This window comes from Calonectris borealis, chromosome 1 (assembly GCF_964195595.1).
Source record: "Calonectris borealis chromosome 1, bCalBor7.hap1.2, whole genome shotgun sequence".
Lineage (NCBI taxonomy): Eukaryota > Metazoa > Chordata > Aves > Procellariiformes > Procellariidae > Calonectris > Calonectris borealis.
Genome location: NC_134312.1, coordinates 118,864,840 through 118,888,691, shown reverse-complemented (window position 1 = coordinate 118,888,691; position 23,852 = coordinate 118,864,840). Strand labels below are relative to the sequence as shown.

The 23,852-nt window shown below is 48.4% G+C and overlaps 1 protein-coding gene across 1 annotated transcript in view; it reads right to left on the bottom strand.

Moving 5' to 3' along the window:
* SIM2 (SIM bHLH transcription factor 2) overlaps nucleotides 1–23,631 on the bottom strand; it is a 66,894-nt gene extending 43,263 nt beyond the window's left edge. The window contains exons 1-4 of the mRNA XM_075172432.1: nucleotides 21,557–23,631; nucleotides 12,274–12,356; nucleotides 9,216–9,305; nucleotides 2,864–2,972 (exon numbers count right to left, since the gene is read on the bottom strand). Of these exons, the coding sequence (XP_075028533.1) occupies nucleotides 2,864–2,972; nucleotides 9,216–9,305; nucleotides 12,274–12,356; nucleotides 21,557–21,731 (457 nt within the window). The 5' untranslated portion in view covers nucleotides 21,732–23,631. The remainder of the gene's footprint in view (nucleotides 1–2,863; nucleotides 2,973–9,215; nucleotides 9,306–12,273; nucleotides 12,357–21,556) is intronic.
* Between the last annotated feature and the right edge of the window lie 221 nt (nucleotides 23,632–23,852).

Here is a 23,852-nt window from a genome sequence, read left to right as displayed (position 1 = left end):
GATCTATAATGTAATAAAGTTATAAAAGGAAAGCTTTTATTTGACCCAGTGACTTGATGATTCAGATGTGTTTTAAAAGATTAAAAGACACAAAATCAAACTGAAATGAAAAAAAAATGCTCTTTAAAAAGTCTGGTTTAGTTTTTGTTAGAAAATAAAGCCACTTTCACTCAACTTCCCTCTGTCCTAAGTTATTTGTAGAACTCCATGTTTTATTTTAAATATTCAAAATATCTACTAAGATACAGACAGAAGTTGCTTCATTCCTGTCATTTATTAAATAGGTTTCAGGGCTTCACTGAAGAAGAATAGGAAACCTGCTTTGATTTCTGTAGGCCAGGTAGTTTCAGGTTGTACCTCAAGATATATATGTATAAAATGTATACACTGCAGAAAAGGGAACTACTGGCACAGGGAAGACAAATATAAATAAATATTTGATCACTCTATTAATTTTAAAAAGATCTAGCTATGGATTCTGGATGTTTTAATACACCCGCTCCATGCATTGTATGGGGAAGAGACACGCAGAAGTAAGATTTGCATAAAATAATCCCTACACAAACCAGAATACAGCTTAACTCCTTTATTTATCTTCTCCAAGTCTAGGAATCCAAGTAGGATGCTGTTGGTTTTAGGTTTTTATCAATTTCCTCTGCTACACAAAATTTTACACAAAACAAAACACATGTAAATGGATCATATTTCAAGGTAAATTTTCCTTTACCTTTGCACTATTAAGAAACCAGAGCTTGATGCTAATAACAAACAGCATCGATGTAGAATGAGGTAAAGAAAGCTACAGAGAATGAAGCATATATCTGGGGCTAGTTACACCATCAGCAGAATTTCAGACTGAAACAGTTGCAAGTAACAGTTGCATTAACAGTTTCAATTGTGTGTAAAGTTTTTTCAAACACAACCAGGACAGAATTACACTTCACATGCGATGAGGAGAATTTGTTAAGGAAATCAAGAATTTGACCATAAGTAGCTAAAATGAGAGACACCTGAGTGTTTCAGAAAACAAATGCTAACAGGCAAGATAAGCATTCAGAGACATCGAAATGTAAGCAAGAAACAGGCAGTACCTAGTTCTGAACAAAAAAAACCCACCTTCTAGAACTGCAGTACTAGCGTGCTGTCTCACTGCTTCTAGTAAACCAGAGTTGTGATACTAAACAGAGAACAGGAAGAGCGGCGGGCTTATTTACATTTGACATAGAAATTAAGTCCAATCGGTTGCCCATTACTTTAGATTTGTAAAAAATCTCCAACTAACAAAAAAAAAAAAAAAAAGTAACAAAACCAGGAGGCTATTGCCATTGTCAAGACAGCGAGTATATAAATGTCTTACTACCAATTCTGGATACCAGTAGAACTGCATGAAAAGTCATGGATTTATACCAGAGATATCCCCTCTGCTTATCAATACGGTAGGAAAAAGGAAAAAAATGTTGTTTTTTAAAAAATGTCAACATTAAAAAAAAAAAATTCCTGACACAGGAATGAGCAAACTATGAAATGGTCAAGTAACAACTAGAATCAGAAGAGTCCAAGAAAAATAAGAGTTTGTTTTTCAAGACACCAAGGGGTACACAAGATTACCTGTTTGGGGAGGAAGAAGAGAGAAGGAGACTAAGATAATTCTTCCATTTATACCACTCAGAGCAGTACATATGCTTCCAGGCACATTAAATTTCTCTGCATGCAGAGGGTACATGGTTCTGCACTGATGGAATCACAGCAGTCAGAACTGTGGTGAGATCACAGAAAATGCACAGGCACCAGAACTCCAAAAAAAGTGCCTGATCCTAAACAGAATTGTAGTGCGAACCCAAAGCTCCTCATGCTTTTAGGAACTGTGTCTTAAGAAGGCCAGTAAAAACTAGCAGAGTGTGAGCTCCAACTGACTAAGTAATTATGAGCTATATGTGAAAGCATATTGTATGTGATGGAGCCAGATTATTTCTGATATTTTAAAGTTCAAAAAATTGCCCCTGACAAAAGCTACTGAAGAAGATAGTGCAAAGATGAGCATATCTTTGTCAGTTATATAGTAGTTACAACACTGAAGTAACAACTTAATACACAAAGGGTTATGTTAATATTTATATGTGATGGCTGAGCACCGCCAGGGTGGACAGTCTGATCCAGGCATTCACATAATCAATAAGAGTTCTGCTGTCTTCCCTGACATTCCATCCAGCTTAGCATCATGCTGTATGGGTACACATGGGTGAATCATCTGCAGCACCTGAACAGATGTGTGGAGAGGCTTGGTGAATCAGTGATCTGGTATCAAGGCAAGAGGACATTATTCTCCTGGAGAAACCACTTTTTTAATGAGAGTTTCTAAATGTAGGTCGTTTACAAAATCCATTTTTGCTTTTCCTACAGTGGAGGGTATTAGGTCTGGCTTTTTGTCCAAGCTTCAAATGTTACAGTTGTTTTTAAACATTAAAAGTGTCCTGCTATTTCCCAATTGCCTAATGTATTATTCTTTTTTTTTTCTGCTAAGACCACATAGCTGCAGCTGCACACAGCTAGACCATTGCAACGTTCCTGCAACCTCAGCAGTGATGACAAAATAAAAGAGATTAAATGGCTGCTGTGCAAAATCTAAAAACCTGTTTAAAACTGCATGGACTACATGGCATGAAAATCATCATTTAATCTAGGATACCTTATTCCCTTTACTACAACAAACCAAAATCCTGGGTCACAGTTTCAAGTTCATGCTCCTCCTTCATTCATGGACATAGCTTCATATTGAATAAATACGAACTTATCACATTTCAGCCTAGGATTGTTACTTTTTTTAGTTTTTCAAAGGTAGTTTGATCACAGATCACACAAATACCTTGTAAGAGGTGAGGATGAAGAGGCTGGTGAGCAGTAAGAACAGCTGTCATCTCATCGTGATCGGAAGGATGTATGTACTCATAAATGCTATTACCAGTAAGCTCCACCTGTGAAGAGACATGTAACACATGAAGCAGTGCAGCTGACTATCCCAAAAGTGCTCTTAAGTAACCTGCATACACTGCATCTGGGTAACTACAGATCATTTTTAAAATATAAGTTGAATGTATCAAAACCGTGTTCCAAATTATACGCATTAAACTGAATTAATTCCTTCTTCAGCAGCAACTAACACTATAGCCGCTTTTGTGGGAATTTCTGGTGATGATCCGGATACAGAAGAGCTGCTATTAGAGAGAGCTGGCAAATGAAGTGATAAACTAGAGCAGCTGTAGAAATGTTAGATTGCCACAAAATGGGATAAAATCTCTGTGAACCATATTAATGTCTCTCAAGAAGACAGAAGACAGTTATCAAAAAAAAAAATGTTTCTACATTCCCAGGTTCCCAGAAACTATCACCTGCATTTAGCTGGCAGCTGAGCCTTCAGAGCGAAACCACTAGACTTACACAATTCCTTTGTGTCTTTTCAAAGACCATCCACCACACTCAATCCACAGTAGTGCGAAGGGCTCAGAACAGTAGCCAGTGAATTCAAAAGGCAGACTTCCATAGATTTTCATGGGCACTGGATTGAGCCTTCGCTGCTTTAAGTAAACAGGCATGGTAAAGACTAGATCTATCTTAAATATCTGTGTATTCCCTCTTCTCACTTGAACTTTGCTCGCACAAGAATGTATTTCTGTCTTTCCCACTGTTATACCCATAATAACTGTTGCGCAAAAAAATGAATGGCGTGCACCGTATGTCCTTTTTGCTAACTGTGTTTGCCACGTATAAAATTCACTAACAAAAGTCTCCAGATAGATGCAGTAATTGATTTAAGGAGTGAACCAATACTTTGAGCCTGTGTTTTAAATTAGTGTCAGGCTGCCCAATTGTTCAGCGTGGCCTGATGTGCCTTGGGCCCCTAAGATCAGAGACAGCTGAGAGGTGAAGTAATTTAACCTATTATTCTGAGCCAATCCTACTGATTTGCTAAGATGTGTGAGTTGCCTTTTCTTTGGAACAAATGAAGTTGTCTACCCCACAAAGCAATCTTTTTCCGAAAATGTTTCTCATCATTCCATTTCTGCATTATTCATGGAATGCCTCTTCCCAAGACTATGCAAACTTTTTTTCTAGCCATCTATTCCCCACTGCTTCTTTCCAACAACCCCTCCCTGCAAAAACAAAACCACAAACACTGATTTGATATTCAAACTAGAATAAAATTTCACTGAATAAGGAAAAAAAGAGAGAAAGAAAGAGAAAAAAGGAAAGGAGAGATGGAGAGAGAGAAAAAGAAAGAGAGAAAGAAAGGCAGAGAGAAAGAAAGGCAGAGAGAAAGAGGTGAAGAGAGAAAGAAAAGAAAAAAGAGGACAAGAGGGGGGGAGAGAGGGGAGGGGAGGGGAGGGGAGGGGAGGGGAGGGGAGGGAAAGGGAGGGAAGGGAAGGGAAGGTTATCTACATTGCTTCGTTTATATAATTTTCTCTAAAAGTTCTTAAAAAGCACTGGCTGTTCTTTTTCAGGATTGTAACAGGTGGGCACCTGTTATAGTAACACCCCATATTCAAGCTTTAGTGCCAGGGGAGGAAGGAGAATATACAATCTCACTGTGTGTCATGCTTCTCAATGTTTCTGTTTTGTTTTAATTACATGGGGAAATACATACTGTAAATGTCCATAGATCTCTCTGTAAATATCATAATCACCTACAGACATATAAAACCAATTTTAAAAAAAATCTAATAATCCTCATGGTGATGGGCATTTCATTGGCCTATGTGCTTAATAAACCAGAACATGAAAAAAATTATCATTGCAAAAATGCACAGCTCTGGACAGTGTTCGAACCAAAAGAAGTATTACTTATGACCCTGTTCCTATTATTTTATCTTTGGCTAATAGTGATTTTACTGAAAAGTGTGTTTTGCCTTTGAAATTAAAACAATCGTATCAGAGAATACAGTTTCCAAAAAAAAATCATTCACGGGTGGCTACGTGCAAAGTTTCCCTCCCTTCAATATAAAGACTTTCTTACAAAAACAACACTAACCAATCTGACTAGCAACTTCAACTGTACTAATCCAAAAGATCTTGTTGCACCTCTGCTATCACCGAGTATAATCATAACCACATCAACACGCATCTACTCTCTTACAAAATATAAATCATGGCTATCTCTTGCTTTTCCAAAAGTCACTACCTATTTCAAAAGGACCACTGATGGAAACACACAGGATTCACAGGACTGGACCCAAGGTCACAGTTTTATCCAAACTGTAATTTGTATACCAGAGCTTATATCTAAAATTCAAAACTATAGTGCTTTGTTAAACTAATGACTAGTTTTTCTCATTATACACATAGGAATATTTTCTACTCTGATGTATGCATTTGCAACCCCAGCAAAATCAGTGGGAGGTGAACATACAACACTGAAACCAAAATTGACTGTAAAAATGCAAGTGGAAACATAAAGCCCTCAGCAAAGAGATGGGGGCTATGTAAGAGTCAAATAACCAAAATATGTATACATAATTTTGAAACTGACCACAGTCTCCTGCTATGCATAGTGCATGCATGCTATTTTAAAGCCTACAATGAAACACTGAAAACTTAGAAAAATAAATTATATGGTTCAATTCATAAACCTTCTAAAATCCCATGCCTCAGGCTTATTAAACCAGCTTCCTTGATGCAGCTTTTCAATATCTGTAAATACCTGCTTACTACCAAATATTGCTGTTTCCTACTAAGAGGTTTTTTACGTGTAACTCAGCTGCACATATTTTCCTGCCAAGAAAAAATTTATAATAAACACAGAGGACTAAGTAGATGGATTCTAGAGCAAATAATTACATATTTTGCCTTTCATATACGTATTTGATGAAAGTAAAATAAACTCTTGGAAAAATTCAGATGTTTGTGGTTAAATATTTCAAGACTTATCAAAAATCAAAGATAAGCTTGGCTCCCTTATGGACCCAGAAAATGTTTGGAATAAGCTCCAGACTTGCAAAATTAAAAAAAAAAAAACTTTCACCATTGTTTCCTAAGAGGATTTTCCTCTCCATTCTGTGTCTTTGGACTCTAAGGGGAAAAAATATTTGGGGAATTTGAACCTATTTGTTATCCATGGAAAAAAAAGGGCAAGGAATTGGCGTTCTCAGCTAGTACAAGTCAGTTCAACGCCGGTCTGAGGCCAGCTGAAATTAGATGGAGGAAGGAGTCCTACCCATCAGTATTTACAATATTTACTGTTACAGTTGAGAGCAAAGACAGATCAAAATCCAAAGCCACAAATTAAGTGATAGGTCCACAAATGAAGATGTAGCCTTTTCAGAAATATTGTTTCTGATTCTCGGATGCTGCAGACAGAAGTGAGTGAAGTAGTGCTGAAAAAAAATCCTTAATGTTGTTTTTAAATTTTAAACAACTTTAACACTTAACCAGCCAGTGAAAGGTTCTTCAGAAGCTCTAATTTCTTTCTGCTGAAGTTAAATTCAAGATCAACTGGCAGATAAAGGCTACTGTTGTAGGTCTCCAAGAATATCCTGCAAAATATTTTTAAATGGACTTTTTATTTAGTTTAAATATATATTTTTAAACAAATTGCACTTTAACTGGAAATTGATGTGTGGACTAGTTAATTGTCAAATTATTTAATAAAAAGGCCTTTCTATGCACAGTCTAAAAGATTTTCTACAATCATCATCACTCTGGTCTCAGCTTGTATTGGCTGGAGCTCTATAAGAGCACTTGTTGAAAATATAGTGTGGGATTATGACTTGGTGAGGGAGACTTGCAGAATTTGCTTTTACAGACCAATCTCATTCTTGTTGATGTCAGTGGCAAAACTCCCAGTGATTTCCAGAGAAGTAGGAACAAGAACTCATTTAGAGCCCTGGGAAGCTTACAGGAATATCCTAGTGTTAATGTATTAATATCCTAGTACATAGGAGTAGCCTAGTATTCATGCTAGTACTACTTAAAGCAAAATTGTCCCTTTAAAAATAGAACATTGAGAAATAGCAAGAACAGATTAGATGGCAAAACAGTATGAGGAAAGAAGGGAAAAAATCACTGCCTTGTTTAGCTGCGTTTTTGTATTTATAAATAAAAAACTGTGTGCTGTGAAACTGCTGGAGCACTTAGTGCTCCATGCCCTTAAATTTCACATCCCTCTGTCCTCTCTGATCTATAGCTTTCTGGGGAGTTCAGGGATACAGCTCATTCATTTTCAAATGGCTGCTGAAGTGAAATATTTGTGATTTTGCTTATTAAACCGACTTCAATAAGCAATATGACCAAATCCTCTAGTTTTCCTCGGCACCTCTTCCACTAAGGATTTATAGATATTTATACAAGCAATGCACATGGAATCCAGTCTGTGCAGAGGCTGTAAGGGCATGAGGGCTAAATATGACTAAAGCCTGTATGATGCTTTCAGTCCCCTCTCCTTGAATGTGGCCAAGTCTGTTTAGTGCCCTACTGATCCCATAGTTCTTTAATTTCACCAGATGACTGGATAATACTGAGACCTACAAGATCTGATGACTTGATATTCCTCAAAAAGAAAGAAAAGAAACAATTTCTGGACAAAACCTAGAAGATCAGTCAGCACTTATCAAGCAGCAAGCAGCACGGGACAATGAGACTCTACTTCAGCACGGAGAGATGGGAACACTCAGTGCTTTGGAATAATTGTACTGACTAAATGAATCTATTTAAGCAGTCAGCAGCATGGTGGATCTTTTCAAAAGTTAGGGCGAGAAAAACTTTTAATAATGCTGTTGATTCAGAGTAGAAAATATGGCCATTCTCCAGGAAAGTTTATTCTAAAACAAAGCAATATTTAAAGTAATTTGAACATGCATTAAATGTTATGAAACAACTAATACTGTAATGGACTCAGTTGAACAAACTGCTTGAACTAAGAATGTTCCCTGGGCACATTTTTAAAAGTTGGCAGAAAACAAAGTATCCACACAGAATATTGATTCTCAAAATTACGTTTTCTAAAAAAGATTACAAAAACAGGGATTGTAGTTGCCTTTGGATTTAGAAGTGGTGTTTATAAGATGATATACTTGCTTTTTCTAGATAGAGTTCTATTTTTTCTCACAACTACTAATTCTAATATCACTATTATAAACACACATCCAAAGAACTTCACAGTTTTTCAATCAAAAATATTAGTTACTAACAAAGTTAAAGTACACATATAATGTCCACAACTCAGCCCCTTCTCTGTTTATTGGAATAGCCACACGGTGTATTCCCTAGACGTTTTCAGAACATCCTGTGCTCTTTCACCTTCATTTCCTCATTTTTATTCCCTCTGCTATTAAGTCTTTATTTCACTTTATTTAACTCTGAGAAGTTTGAGCTGCAACTTGTTCTGAAGAAACAGTTCTCTTTCTTGCAAGTCTCATCCAGGGCCCATTGAAATTAATTCTATTGGACTTCGGCAAGCTTTAGGTCAGGTGCTACCAATGAATTTGTGTAACACATTTACACACAAAGGTATGGAAACGTGCACTCTGCAATAAATTCAGGCTATTTGCCCTTGTGCCTATCCCAAGAAGGCAAAAAATTAGAAATGTCCTTCTAAGAAAAAAAAACAATAAAAAACCCCTTATACTTCTTGTGCAGAACAGTAGTAAACTGAGTTTTATGAGTTCTATCACAACCATATAAAACGCTTTACTGAAAAGACCACTGAGCTGGAAAAACTCAGGAAAAACTGCCCTGAATTCCATGTGAACACTCATAAATCTGCCCCCCTTTTCTTTTTTTTCCTAAAGCACATTTACCATAAAACTTGTGTTCCACATCAGATTTCCTCTCTATTTCATAGCAAGTCTCAATATCTTACACAATCTAAAACATATAGACTTGAATTCTAAACTTTATTTCAGACATATAGCGTTACCACACAGGCAATAGGTTTGGGTTTCAAGCTCTGTATATATCTGCAATTTGCAATATCATATTATTTATTACCCTTCTTAAAGGTAATGAGGAGTAAAATACAATGAACAAGAAAAGATATAAAGACAGTCATGATGTGGTTGTAAGTAAAAGAAACTTGAATATTTAAGTAAGGCCATTTGTCAGAGAATGAAGTCGAAGCTTCAAATACCCTTAAAAAACAAAGACATTATATACATGGCAAGATACTAGTGTTAGGTTCCAAATCTAGTATCCATATTTAACAGACAGACAGAATAAATCACTCATACCTGAGATAAGCCAAGATGTACAGATGCTGTTTCTGAGATGTACATTATTTTGCCATCTGATGCTACCACAAAAACAAAGCCATCCAAAGTCTGAAAATGAGAAATATGTAGGGTAAAAAGCAAGCACTCTGTTTAAAACATTTACAGTGAAATAATTTTTGAAGTCTTTTGGAGGAAGATTGCTATCCAACTTCAACAGCAGCAAATACCAGCAAAATTTAAGGAACAGAAATCTTTATCCGATGCTGTTCCCACAAACTCTGACACATGCACACATTGTGAAATCCAATTCATTCCCCCTACAGATGCTAGCTTTACTGCTTCACTTTAAGTTAACATTCTCCTGTTGATTCTGGTTATTTTAGTACTTAGTACAAATCCTGAGCTATGTGGTACTTAGGGGAAAATCTAGTACTACGCAAGCCATTTTTTATGGTATAATTGGCAGACACAGCTTACCACTATTTGCAATATATTTAATGATACTGTAAGCAGTGCTTTAAATTTCTTTGACTATATTTTTAATAATGTCTTTCTGAAGAGAGGGCTGTCTGCTATGTAACTATGCAAACTTAGGAAAAGAAAGTAAAATAAATCAGCATTCAAAACTTTATCACACTTGAAGAGAGATATTTATGCTCATTAAGCTATATTCCTACAGTTTGTGAATCTCAACTAACGGTAGTACATAATGCAAACTTTAGGTCCAATCCTACAAATTCTTATTGACGGGATATTGACTGGAAGGTAAATATTACTTGTGTGAATAAAAACTAAAGTTTAATTTAGTCATATATCATTCATATGAGAAAAAAATAATATGATGCAAATGATACAGGTTAGCCAAAACTGGCCACGATTTGGACATACAAACTATCAGTTTGGGGGTACCTTGATTCTTCAGTGCCCAATTTGAGGCGTTTTTTCAAAAGTACCTGGTATTCTCAATCAAAAAGTATCCATTATATCTAACCAGTTTAGGAAGCCTTGATCAACACATACATATGAACATCATTGGAAAATATATGTGGAATAGAAAAAAAAATTTACAGTAAACAGATAAAACAAACGCCTATTTTAATTCATCTTTTAAGTTACTGAACCAGAAGAGAAGCAATAAAATCCTGCATGCTTCATGTTCTTACAGTGCTGCCCCAATAAAAAAATATTCCAAATTATTCTCTGGCCTACTAACGATTCTACAGCATGTAATTGAAACCAGATTACTCTTTGCCTTTATTTTTTTTCTTTTTTGGAACATAAATTAAATGTTGTAGAAGTATTAAAATGGGAAATAAATTACTGCATCCTTAGCCATAACTTTGCTTTTAAACACTGTCATCTTGCAATTGCTCTGCCCAGTATCATAACTAAAACCATGTCAATGCTTCCATTACTGCATTATATGGTGCAGTAGGTCTCTAACTTTCCTATACAGAAAAGCATATGGAAGCTGAAACTTCACATGTAAGGTTTCAGTCTGAGAATCCTTAAAAAAAGTTTACAGTAAAAGTGGGTTTATTAAAATGTTAAGCATTCATAATTCAGAAATAACTGAACTGTAAAATGAGTATTACAGGTGATTAGCATATAATGTTACTTAAGTTCATTTAATGCCAGACAAAATGTGAAATAGCTAACAGGGAGGAGGAGCAAGTGTAATAACAATGATTTTTGTGATATAACTAGATATGTATTTTCTAGGTAGACCAGTGATTCTGAAACAGCTGATAGGACATCAGCTACTTAAAACAGAATTTTCAAGGCTAGAAATACCTCCACATAAGATAATTTTGAACTTGCTCAATTTCCATTACTGTATGCGGTCAGTAACGCATGCGTCAAATCACTCTACCGAAAGCGTGCTCTTTTTACTTCAGGAGAACGGATGACACGTTGCAGGGCTGCGGTAACAAATAAATAACTGTGCACGGCATTTCAAATGTCGGACGACCTCGCACAGCTTTCCCGGCTCGCCCACCCTGCCGCCTCTTTACCTCCCTTCGAGTTTGCGGCTTGCTTGAGCCTGAGGAGAGCGGCAACTACCTGAGGGGGCTGCACACGGCCCTCCGGCCGCGGCCAACGGCCGGGGCGCGAGGCGGGGGGCGGGCGTTGGGGCCAAGGGCCGGGGCTCGCCCCGAACGCCACCGGCTGGCGGGAACGAAGGCGGGCGAGCCCTCCTGGCGACTCGGCGGGGGGAAGCGGCCACAGACCCCGAACAGGGTTTCTGTTGAGGTTTTTATCCCCAACCCGAGCGAACAGTTAAACCAGCTCCAGCTCTGTGACCAGGAATTAACCTCCCACAATAAAAACGCCCGTTAAACGATTACGGTTTACTAGGTCTTTAAAATCGGGGGAGAAAAACCCTTGCTGTATTAAGTTCACATATAAAAAAAATGGAGCTAAAGGTAATTTTTTTTTTTTTCCTCCGGCTGGCACGCAAGCCCCAGCTACGACTTCCTAAACTCTCTTGCGCGGGGGGAATTCAGAGGAATTCCAGAGCAGATCAACGGGATTGTGAACAACGGTATTTTCAGGTGCTAACGTCCACGGGAGATCTAATCCAGATGTTCACCCCCCGCCTCGGGAGCCCTGCGCTCCCTCACAGGTTTCCCCTCCCGAGTCACCGGAGGAGAACGAGGATGCCCCACGTCCGGCACCCCTCCAGCCTGAACGCGCTCCCCGTTGCCGCTCGCCGGGGGCTGCCTGCGGGACATCCCCAGCAGCGCTGGGGCGTCTGATTGATTATCGCTTTTACGGCTGGGAGACACTTTGCGTGCACAGAGAGCCGCTTAGTGCCATGGTAAGCTGTAATTTCTGTCAATATCAAAGGCGGGAAAAAAAAAAAAAAGAAGTGATTGGTGTCTCCGTTTTTCTCCCCTCCCAGCCGGTGTGAGGCTCGGGAGTAAGAGGAAGGCTTCACCCAGGCTCCTCTCGCGGTGCGGGGGAGAGGAGGAAGAGGAGGATGCGGAGGAGAAGGAGAGGCGGAGGGTTGATCACACCGCAACACCAGACTTGCGATGCTCTGCGCGTACGAGAGAAGGAAGGCGTCCACTACCTGAAGCAAATGGGATCCGAGCTCCTTGGCCACGTTATCCAAGGGCCCTATCCTGCTCGGCTGTCCCCAGGCGTCGCCCAGACCTGCAAGGGAACCAAGGAGCTGGTTAGAGCGGGAAGCGGAGCCGGGTCCGCTCTGCCTCCCCGGCGGGACACGCGCTGCCCGCGCTGCCCGCACCCGCCCGCTCTTCCCCCTTCTCCCGCGGGGAGTGGGCCAGGCCGCCACGTGGGGGCTCGGGAGGTGGGAAAGGCTGAGTCCCTTCTACACACACCCGTGGGAAGGGAATCGCTCTTTTTCTGGAGGTCCCGGCGAGGGCACCCCCCGCAGACGCACTTTCTCCCTCCCCGGAGAGCCGCCCGCCCTCCAGTGCGCCCCCAGGGAGGCGCCTGCCCCAACCGCTGCCCCTCGCCCGCCATGCCGGCACCGTCCTGCCAGAAGCACCGTGCCGGTTCCCCTTTCCCCCGCGGCCAGGATGAGGGAAGACTAGCTACACACTGAGACGAGCCGCCGTGGAGTCAGGCGCGGAGCACCGGGCCTGCCCGCGGCCTTTGCCAGGCACGGCCCAGGGCACTTGGCGCTCAGCGGGGAGTTCCCACACGGAAGGCACAAGGAGGTGCGAGACACTCGCCTGTCTTCAATTACTGCCCCAGCCACGCGTGCTCCCCGCGGGAGGTGCAGTAGGACGGCCCCTGACACCGGCCGCGGGCCTGCCCAACGCGGCGCCCCTGCCCCGCTGCCCTCCGCCCCTGCCGCCGGCCGTGGCTTGCGCGGGGGTGCCGGTGCCGACGACCCCCACGCTGGCCAAGGCGGGTCCCGGCTGTGGAGGGGGTTGAGGATGTTAAAGAGGGACGGAGCTCAGTCGGGGAGAAACTGCCCCGACGGGCTCTTCACCTCGAGCTGACGGGACCGAGCAATTTGCCGGCGCGATTGCACAGCGTCCCTCCCCGCCGCCCCCGCCGGCGGCCAGTCCGGCCCCGGCCGAGCTCCGGCCCCGCTGACCCAACAGGTCCGGCCCGGCCCCGCCGCTCCGCCCTAGCGCTGCCCGGCGGGCTGGGGGGGGCCGTGCGCCCGGCGCTGCCTTGGTGACAGCGAAAGGTTATCGATAGAGCTGTGTTGTTGGGGGCTTGGGGTGGGGGGCGTGGGGGGCGCTGGTCTGGGGTTTGTTTGCTTGTTGGTTTGTTTGTTTGTTTTCCATTTCGTCCGTGCAAAGAAGGCTTGCACCAGCTCCCCGGTGGAGCTGAGACCACTACCCGTGCCAGCCGAAGAGCTGGAGACTCATGTCGGCACTGATGGCAGGCTCTGCAGCGTGCCGTTGCCCCCAAGAGCGCACAGATTGGGGTGGAAAGGGGGACAGGACCGCATCCATGTAATGCCTCCTTTCTGCAGAGAAAGGAGAGAAAAGAAGGCTTAAGCCCCCGGGGCTACAGCACTGCTTCTGAGAGGCCACGGAGCCCTAAGGGAGTTCCTGCCCGTGCTTCCCTGCAGCCGAGAGGCTCTGCGGAAGGGCCGGTGGCGGGTGAAAGGAGGGGATGCTCGGTGCTGCCAGCCCGGCGGTGTTGGCGGCCGGGGCGCGGCGAGTCGGACTTCACAAGCGCCCTGGCTCGCTGCGGCCGGGGGCACCGGGGGTCCCGTCTGTAACGTTTCGCGTGGGCGCACACGCGTGCGATGGATGCACAGCCCTCCGCTCTTCAGCCCGGGCAGCCTTCAGTGTCGCTGCAAACTGATGTGCAGCCACGAAACCGAGCACCGCGTTTTCCTCCGGTGCCTTCTCGCCGACCAGGTGCTTTCAAAGAAACCTCCTGCCGCAAGTTTGCAGGGGCAAAGGCCGCTGCACCGGGAGCCCCGCTCGGCTCCGTTACTCCGGGAGGGAGAAGAAGTTGAGACCGAGGCGGAAAGCCCTGCCCTAAGCTCCGGCTTTGGAGCGTGTTTCTAAACGTTCCGCCTACAGCCCTCCCGGATTCGCGCACCTTTTGGCCGAGTGTCCGCAGGTAGCCCTGGTCTAGAAACGATGGGAGCCTTTCTGCCCGCTCTTGGGGCGTCCCTTGGGGTGGGCAGGATCTCCCACTGGAGGAACGGGGGCGGCGGAGAGGACGCGTGGCGAAGCGCGGCTGCCCGCGGTGCTTCCCCCCGAATTTCGCCTCCTCCCGGTGCCCCGGTGTCACCGGAGCCTCGCCTCACGCCCCGCTCCCGCCGGACAAGCACAAAGGAGCCTCCGTCTCCCAGCGCCAGGCAAGGTACCTTCTTGCTGCCGTCGCAAGGCAGTAGCAGCACCCAAGGGTGGTTCAAAGAAGATGCGTCTGTCCCCTTGCCCCGTGTTAGTCGCTCCGGCTTCCCCAGCGGCTCTCTCCAAACCGCGCCGCAGAAGCGCACGGTGTGCCGCTGCGCTTTCTTGTGGATTGGGGAAGGACACCTTCCTTTCGCCGAGAGAAGTGTTTGGCCATGCATTGGGAAATTTGCTTTGAAGAACCAAACGAAAAGTCGCACTTTTCTACGGCCATTTCCCAATTCGCGGTTTGGAGAAGGCTCCTAAACTTCCAGGGACCAGTCAAAAAGTTCTTTCTGCTGAAGCACTGCTTCCCCTGGGGCGCAAAGTTTGACATCCTGCAGTCTCTTTCCCGAGGAGGTAACAAACGCAACCGATAGAATCAGTCCCGGTGCTGCGCGGCTTGCCCTTATTTCGATTTACTAATTGCCAATCTCGGAAAGGGATTATAACCCTACAAAGGGAGTTACGCCTAGCGGTGTAAAAACTGTCGTTTCAGAGCCCTAACTTTCCGAAGGACGAAGCAGATTTACTCTGTGAGAGTCATTCACGAAGAAGCTCTTCAAGAACGAACCTCACCCGTGCGTGGCAATCATCTGCTCCGTCCTGTCCATCACGGCTGGCCAGGTACGGTTTCACAGCATCCCGAAAATCTCCACTATTTTTGAGGTTCTTTCCTAACCCGGACTAAAAAAAAAGTCACATCCGCAGATTTGTTGCCTTTGAAATTGTAAATTGGAGTTGCAATTGCGAACTCGCATCAAACGTAAATGTTTGGTGGATCAGCGTGGCATTCGTTTAAGCTTATTTTAAAGCCGGTGATTTTATCATTTAATCCACCAGCAGATCGCTTTAAAGGTGGAAACGAAACGAATAAAACCTTACGTTCAGAGAAGGGCTAACGCCCATTAGCTTAACTTCCGAGAAATTTGCAAACGCGCAGCATATGGATGCAATAGACTCAGACGAGCTCCTCCTGCCCAGCCAGTAAATAACGCACATTTTCACTCACTGGACTGGAGCCAGGCCAAAAGAGCTGCCGATACAAAGCGAGCGTTTCCTACATCGCTTAAACGCGGTGGGAGTTTGCTAGGGTGGCCCCGGCCGGGAAGGGGTCTCCGGCGGGGAAGGCTGCCGGGTCTCTGACCAGCTGTGCAGCCGGTGCGTTGTCGGACGGGTCATTTCCAAGGAAACGTTTAAAAATGCCCCAGTGCAGCACGAATTACCTGCGACGCTAGCGCGGAGAGCGATTTCCCTGCGAGCGAGCGAGCAGCTGGCGCACCCTTCCTGCAAATGCTGGGGACACCCGAGGGGGTGGCCTGTCCCCCGAGCGCAGCCCCCTTGCCATGCTAGAGGGTAGGGGATCGCCTACAGCCAGCGGCTTGGGGCGACTCCGGGCGCTGCCGGTAGAGCAAAGCCCGGAGGGCCGGAGCCGGGCTTAGCGGCAGAGCCCGCCCCGGCGGGCAGGAGCTGGCACGGCGAAGCGCTGCCTGCGGGGGTGGGTGACTCGCCGGCCCGGGCGCAACCTCCTCTTTCCTGGCATCCCGTCGGCAGACACGGATGAGATGAACCCCTCTCCTTGTTTGCCCTCCATTTACCGGTGTCTGTAACGACCGCCGCTCCTGTCCCCACCGGGACCGGGACCGTGCTGGGAGGGCAGGACGGGCACAGCGGGATGCCTGGCAGGCAACGCTAAGGGGGCAAGAAGCGGCCCTAATCGCAGTTGTGCCCGCCAACCCCGCACCAGTTAGCAGGTTCGGCTCCGACAACGGCGTCCCAGGGACAGAGAGGGGGTTTTGCACAGGCACCCCAAAGTACGTGCTATTTTACCGCTGAAAGACGTGGGGGTTCTCACAGGAACGCGTCCCCCTCCCTTCGGCAAACCCGGGCACGATTTCCCCCCCACCGTCTTTTGACATCTCTGACTGTTTTTCAAAGTACCTCAACATTCATTTTGTGCCATTTCCCAGTTTCCAGGGAGGGGGGTGAGTTAAACTGTAATAAGATCTAGAAATATTTGGGAACAACTCCCACCTTTGCTCTCCAAATATATAAATTCGTACACACACACATTTGAAAGCCCGGTAGCTTTTCTGCTTGGGATTCTGCTAAAAGAATTACTTAGCGATGTATTATGTTAAGTATCGGATTGCCCTGTAACTTGGAGTATTTCCTTTGTGTCTACTGTATTGTCCCCGGGCTCCCCCGGAGCGCACGGTCCCCCCGCGTTATTCAATAGCCATCCTTCACAAGGAACGTGGGTCAACTGTAAGCGCCGGGATTTTCAGCGCCGCCTCTCCTGGGGGATTTTTCCCCAGCGCGGTCGTGCCTCCCTCGGCCGGGAGAGCAACGGGGAAATTACCGGGGAAGCGGCGAGCTGCCAGCCCCGGCACCCGCTGGGGACGGGGCGGAGGCGGCCCCTGCCCTCCGTCTAGGTTTGGCTCCCTCGTTTAGGCGAGGCCCAGGGTTGGATGGGGAGGGGGTGGCCTGTCAGGCCGTGAGGTGGAGGAGCGGGGCTCTGGGCGTGGGGCAGAGCTGACACCTTGCCCTGAGCTCCGTCTACAGCGGGGGGCGAGGTATCTCAGCCCCGACGGATCGCACCGCTTGACAGGCGGGTCCGAGGGACCGGGACGGGTCTGGAGCCGACGGGGAGCCCCCGGCCTCGGCGGGGGTAACCCCTGCTCGGGGCGGGAGGCCTTCATGCTGGGGTCGCTTTGGGAAGGAGCAGGGCTGCGTTAGCTTAACTTCGGCGGGGATGTACCGGCCCGCCCGCCTCCTCTCTGCGGGCTTCAGAGTCACCGCCTGGAAAGGCGGCCGAGGGCTGGGCGATGGGAGGGACGGACGTAAAGATCAAGACTTTAGTTGAAAAAAAAAAAAAAAAAGAAAGGAAGAAGAAAAAGGAAAAAAGAAAAAGGCCAAGTCTGAAAGAAAAAAAAAAAAAAAAACAAACAACAAAAACGCCCTCCAGGACAGCCGGACAAACGCAAACCCGGCTCTTCCCGGAGAGCCAGAAACACCAGGTCATGTTAACAGGCCCGAAAGCGGGCGCAAGATAAACAGCGAGGTCCTGGGCAGAGCCACAGCTACCCCACGGCAGTGACCCCCTCCCGCCCCGCCGGGCGGGAGAGGCCGGAGTGACCCCGCCGCCGCCGCCCGTCCCCGCACCGAGGGGCTGCCGGTTCCCGCCTCCTGGGAACGGCCGCGCAGCTCCAGAGAAGCCCTAATGGCACTTTTGATTTAGTAAAACCTTTAATGCCACTATTAGCGGTTATTACAATAGACGCACGGTTTCGTAGAGGGATTACTCACGCCGTCGGCTTGGGCTTTATTTATTTATTTAATGCATTAATGAACCTCTTCCGAGTGCGTATGAAAATTAGATGAAATAGCTGCAATTCGCCTTGATTTTCTTAAAATATACATTCACGTTAAAATATACATTCAGGTTTAAATAGGGACCGAAAACTCCGTATGCTCCTAGTAATTTCTATTGTCTGCGTCTCGGAATAAGGAACAGGTCTAAGATCTACCGCTGAGTCATTTTATTCAGATTGTTTTGTATAGCGCACATTATCTTTTGGGTCACTTATTAATTAGCTCGTTCCCATCCGGTTTAAATATCCATAAATGTGCAGTTTTATAGTCAGTTTTGGAAACTGCGTCGGGGATGGGGAAGGTCACAATTTAACCAGTCTGCCATAACCGGGGGGCAGAGAATCGCAGTTTTTAAATGCAATTTCTTCTCTTTCTTTCATTTGCTCATTTTTAGGGAAAAAAAAATACTGACAGTCAAGACAGAAGAAGTCCCGTGGTGTGTTTTTGTTCTACAGTAATAAATGCCTTGGCAAAAAATCAAAACACAAGAGAAGACGATCTTACAGAGCGGGAGCGCGGGGGAGGCTGTAGGTTTCTGTCTCCTGGACTTTAATTCATGAATCTGAAGGTCAGAGCGAAACCTCACGACAAAATCTGTGATAACGGAGCACGGTATTGTGCCTTCCAGGGCTTGCACTTTGAGGGGAGAAAGGAGCTGGAATATAAATCTCATTTCACTCTCACTTCTTTGAGCCTGATCGGGCGCCTCCGCGGGGGGATCTGTAAGTTTAGTCCAAAATGTGCATCTTCGGGAAAACCCTAGCCGGGGTGAGCAGGGGGAGACGTGTCTGAACCCCCTTACAAGCCCTGTCGAAGCGCTGGGACCAGACACCTCGCGAGGGTCTCAAACTTTGCCTAAACTATGTGTCAGCTCCCTCTGGAAATAAGGTAGGTGGGGGAAGCCATCCACCGGAGTTTTAAAAAACACAGCCCTCTCTCTCTCTCTTCCCCTCCAGTCTAGACAGAGCTGGAAGCCAGTTTTATAGCTGGACAACATTTCTGATCACGCTGGCTGCAGCTGCCCCGGGCCTAGCACGCATGCTGGAGGCGTCTCAGGCCTGTCCCCCCCTGCCACCGCGAGCTGGAAGAAGTAAACTCCCTTGAGCCTTACGGGGGTGATGCCTCGGTGCCGGCCGGGGAGGCCCGGAGCGCTGGACACGCGGTGGCAGCCACTTCGGGGGCGACTCCTGGGGGAGCGCGGGCGGCGCGGCTCCCACTGCCCCGGGACCAGAGGCCGACGGGTGGCGAAGGGGCCTGTAACGTGCCTACCTCTATTTCAAACCCCAGGATCTCGGACGTGGGTGCCCCCCACCCGTCGGGTCCAGCACGCTCGAAGGGGCGCTTCCCCCAGGCTTTGCTGCCCACAGAATTTAAGATGCCGTGCCGGGCACCCCTCTCGGGCTGTTGGGCTTCCCCCTCTCCCCTCCCAGTAAAGCCAACTGGAAACCACCAGCCGGGTATGGGGGGGGAGAGGACCCCCCTCCTCTCCTTCCGCACACAAATCCCGAGGGAAAGGGAAGAGAGGGGCAATGCGGGACCGTGTGCCGTCGGACAGCCCACCCCGCCCGGCACCAAACGCCCTACTGCAGCCGGTGGGGGAACGGGCACAGTCCGCGGCCGCCTCTCTCCGGCTCCCCCCTCTGCCCTCCACCCTCCCAGGCACTAAACGCACGGCTCGGGGACGGGAGGCGGTTATTCCCGCGGCCTGTCATCCCTGGATGCGAAGATTTGGTTTTAAACGTATTTCCATCCGTGCTTAAGACGATGAAAGATCAGGAATTCGCTGTATGCATTTAAACGTTGCTCTTAATAAGCAGAGTGTGCAGAAGCGCACGCCCGGCCTGTTTAAGGAAGACAGACACATAAAACACACCCGAGCTGTGGGTATAAACCTGCTCTCAGGGTCGTCTTGTTGCTCGTCAGGATCAGTAGGGCTGGAAAAGCAGGGACACATTCAGCGGCATCTCGAAACGTGCCACTTTTCTTCTCTCCTAAATCAAAGCCATTCGGGGGGCACGTTCCCCAGCAAGGGCCGGCGAGCGGCCCCCCGAAATTACGACGCGCTATTTCTCATCGGGAAATTTCCCGATGGGGGATAATGGCTGGAAATCGCAGCGGAGCAGCGCCTCGCTTCCCTTTGCTCCGCTAACTCGGCGCGGTTCGGGAGCGCACGCTAAAGAAGCCCTGGCTTTCCGTAGCACTGCTAGTAGTTGCTCTCGAAATTACTGAATTAGATGGCCATAACGGTAAGCTTTTCTCGGTTTGGGAGTGGGTTTTTTCCGCCCCCACTTTTTTTTTTTTTTTTAATTTGTAGGCTTTTAATAAAGCTCCTTAGAAACCGCGACGGAGAGCAGACCTTCCACTCCGGAATGTGCTAATTCCTTCACCCCCCCCCCCGCCCTCGTCCGGAGAGGCACAAACAAATGACAAAGGGGGGAGGTGGGCTTTATTTAGCCACCCGCAGACACTAACCAGCGTTTCATTTCACGCCTCCGGTCAGGTCAGCGGCGGCACGGAAAGGACGGGCGGCCGAGGGCTCCCCATGGGTGCCGGCGGCCTGCCTCCCCTCGCCCCAAGCGGCCCCAACCGTGCGTCCTTTCGGCGCTCGGGGTGTAGGTGCGAGGATGGACGGGGGGGTGTTTTTTACCAAACCCCGGGGGAAGGAGAGAGAGGTGTCAGGCCTCGTTGTTGCGTGTCTCCGAGAAGAGCTGCAGGAGCCACCGACGCTCACCTCCCCGCACGGCCCCGGCTTCGCACGGCACCGGCCGGGGGTCAGCGGGGTCCCGGCCCCACTCGGGGGCAGGCTGGGCTCGGACTGGCTCTCCCCGCTCTCCCCGGCCCCAGGAGAAGACGGAGGGCCTCGCTGCGAAGCCGCCGCGCCTTATTTCCCAGCCTGCTTCCCTACCTCTAGAAAACTCCAACCAAAACAAAATAATAGTAACACCCACACTATTTTTTTTCCCCCAGGCCGTGCCTGGGTACCGGCAGGAGCGCCGAGCCGAGAGGCCTTCCCCGGGGGCCGGGGCGGCTGCCTCCGGGGGCCGCAGACGCCGGGCACGGCGGAGACGAGCGGAGCCCGCTCTCTTCGGGACGGTCCCCCCGAGCAGACGGAGCTGAACCGGCAGCAAAGGAGGAGGGGGAAGAAGCGGGGGGATTAACCGGACGGGTCTGCCACCCCCGCCGCCGCCGGCCAGGCTGCCCGCCCCCGCTCCTCCGCCAACCCGGCGCAGCCCACGGCCGGGATCCCCGCGAGCCCCCGGGGGGGCTCGTCTTCCTACGCGCGGCCGCGGCGAGCCGTTTTCGTGCTTAGGCCTCACAGGATCAGAGCTGCTCCTTGCAGCCCGCCCTCCGCAAGCCTCCCCCGCGGCAACCCTTGGCTTTCGGGCAGCGCAGCGCTGCCGCCTCTTCCCAGGCAGGCGGGCTCCCTTCCACCGCCGGCGGCTTTTCCCTCGCTCGCCCCTCGTTTGCCACCCGGGGCTGGGACCCCTGCAAGCACCCCCCTTCCTCCCGGGACGTAGAGGCGATGCGGGCTCGTCTCGGGGTATGTGCCACCCCCCCTTTTCGGGCTGCAGTGCTGCCCCGTCCCTCCTGTGCGGGCCGGGCGGGAGAAGGACGGCCCCTCCCGGGGAGCCCCGGGGTGGTTACCTTCAGGGAAGACGGCTCGCATTTTGAGGTAGCTGGTGGTGAGGCGGATGATGGACGCCTTGTCCAGCTGGGAGGTGATGGCCGAGGGCAGGGGCAGGAGTTTGGCCAGTTCGTAGAATTCTCCATTTTCTTTTTCCCGTCTAGTCTTTGCCGCGTTCTTGGATTTTTCCTTCATCGCGACTACTGCAAGGCGAAGATGACACTGGCATATTAGACCCGATTCTTCCGAATTGCAGGGGGCATGGATTTCGGCTTCAGAGTTAGTATTTTCGTTTAAGGAAGGGAGGGAGGGAATTCACCCAAATCAAATAAAATAATAATAATAAAAAAAATAAAAAGGGGAGAAAAAAAGGGGAAAAGGGGAGGGAAAAAAAGCCAAACCAACCAAACAAAAACAACACCAACAGAAATGGTGCGAGAAGGGGGGAGGCGATCTCTGAGCCACAACCACGACAGGCAAGCCGCTCGGAGAAGGCAGTTCTGCTCTGACCCTTCAATATCTAGCGCTTCGAAACCGAGACTGAAAGACCTACACGAACCACCGTCCTCTGCCTGCAGCTGGAATCGGATCTTCTCCTCAATGGGGAGCAAAGCACTGGGCTCCCTTCACTGAAGGATTTCTTCTATGCAATCCTTCCCCGTCCAAAAATAATAATAAAAAAGTATTAAAAATAGAGCGTCCACGCAAGAAATCATTGGGCTAAGCAGGCTGAACCATTTTTGGACACTTTGTCTCTTAAAAAAAAAAAAAAACACAAGAAAGGGAAAGACCGTGCTGCTGGTTTAACGAAGTGCAAAATGATCTGGTCCCGGAGCCCAAGATGCCGAGGAGAGGACGAGCCGGCAAAGCAGCCCCCCCGCTAAACGAAAGTCAAAGCCGGTGCGGAGGGAGCTGATGGCTGGAGTGCTCCGAAATCACAAGCTCGCATTTCCTTCAGACGTTTCCCTCTCGGCCAGCTCTCGGCGGGCGGCGGCTGGTCTTGCGGCAGAAAGACGCTTTCCCCGGTCCCCGAGGGGCTGCTTCAGCGCCGGGGCGCGGGGGGCACCGAGCCCCGCGGGGCGGCGGCGGCGGGGCTGGGCTGGCGGCGGGGCTGCGGGAACGGGGGGCTGCTGGCCGCGGGGCTGCTCCCGCCGCTCCGGCCGCTGCGCCCAGCTCCAAATGTGGTTCTCATGCGGAGTCAAATTAAAGGATCCGTTTTCCTCGGGACCAGTGCCACTTCAGCGTTGTCTCTTTCCAAACAAGTCCGAGCGCTGGCAAAGGCGCGAGTTTGATTTTGTTGGATTTATTTATTGGTTTTTTTCCTCCTTTTAAAGAAAAAAGAATTTGCGAGATCGGGAGTTTTTTCTTTTTTTATTATTATTATTTGTCACGTATTTAAAGAGCAAAGCGGTGGCTCTTTCGCATAGACATGCCTTTCAAAGGCGAAGGGAAGGTTTGCTACATTCACCTCCCGCAAGCGATCCTCATCATACAGCAAGGATCGAAGGTAAAATTCCCCTCCTCTCGGAAATTCTAGCCGCCACGCTTCTCGCCTGAAAGCACCGATATCTCCGCTTTTTTTTTTTCTTTCTCTTTTTCTTTTCCTTTCTTTTTTTTTTTTTTTTTTTTTTCCAGGGGCAGACGGAGCTCTGAAGTGGACCCCTCGGTTAATTCTTTAGCAAAGGCTGCAGAAAGCCAGGAGAGCCTCAAGAGGGGAGGGGATAATGTATCCGTGACGTGTCCTCCCGCGCAGCGCCCTCCGAGGAACCCAAATACAGAGGAGCCAGAAAAGAGCCGCAATTAGCACTTGCGATGGGACGGGAGGCCGGGGCGGGGGGAGCCGGGGGCGGGGGCCGTTTGCTGTGGCAGCCCGAGCCCGCTCCCCCCGACCTCCCTAAGCGGCCGCGGAGCGCCGGCGGAGACCCGCGGCCCCCTTGCACCGTAACCTGCCGTCGCTCACGTACGCGCTTGGTGCACCGGCCGTGACCCCGCCGCGCCGGGGGGGGCCTCGTACCCCCAACCGGCACCCGGCTGCCGGAGGGGGGCCGGGGGCCGGGCATGCGTGGGGCCGCGACACGCGCGGGCCCTCCTTCACCAGACCCACTGCACCGCCATTTATTCACCCGAGCACTTTCCCCTGTTGTTTTTGCACTTGGTAAAAGGGGGAAAATGTACCTGGGTACACATACATATGTGTGTGCGTATCATATGTACACATGCATCCGTATATATAGCACACATTTATACTACATATACACATTAGATATAGTTTGCATATACATTACACGTTTGTGTATGTGTGTATATATGTACACA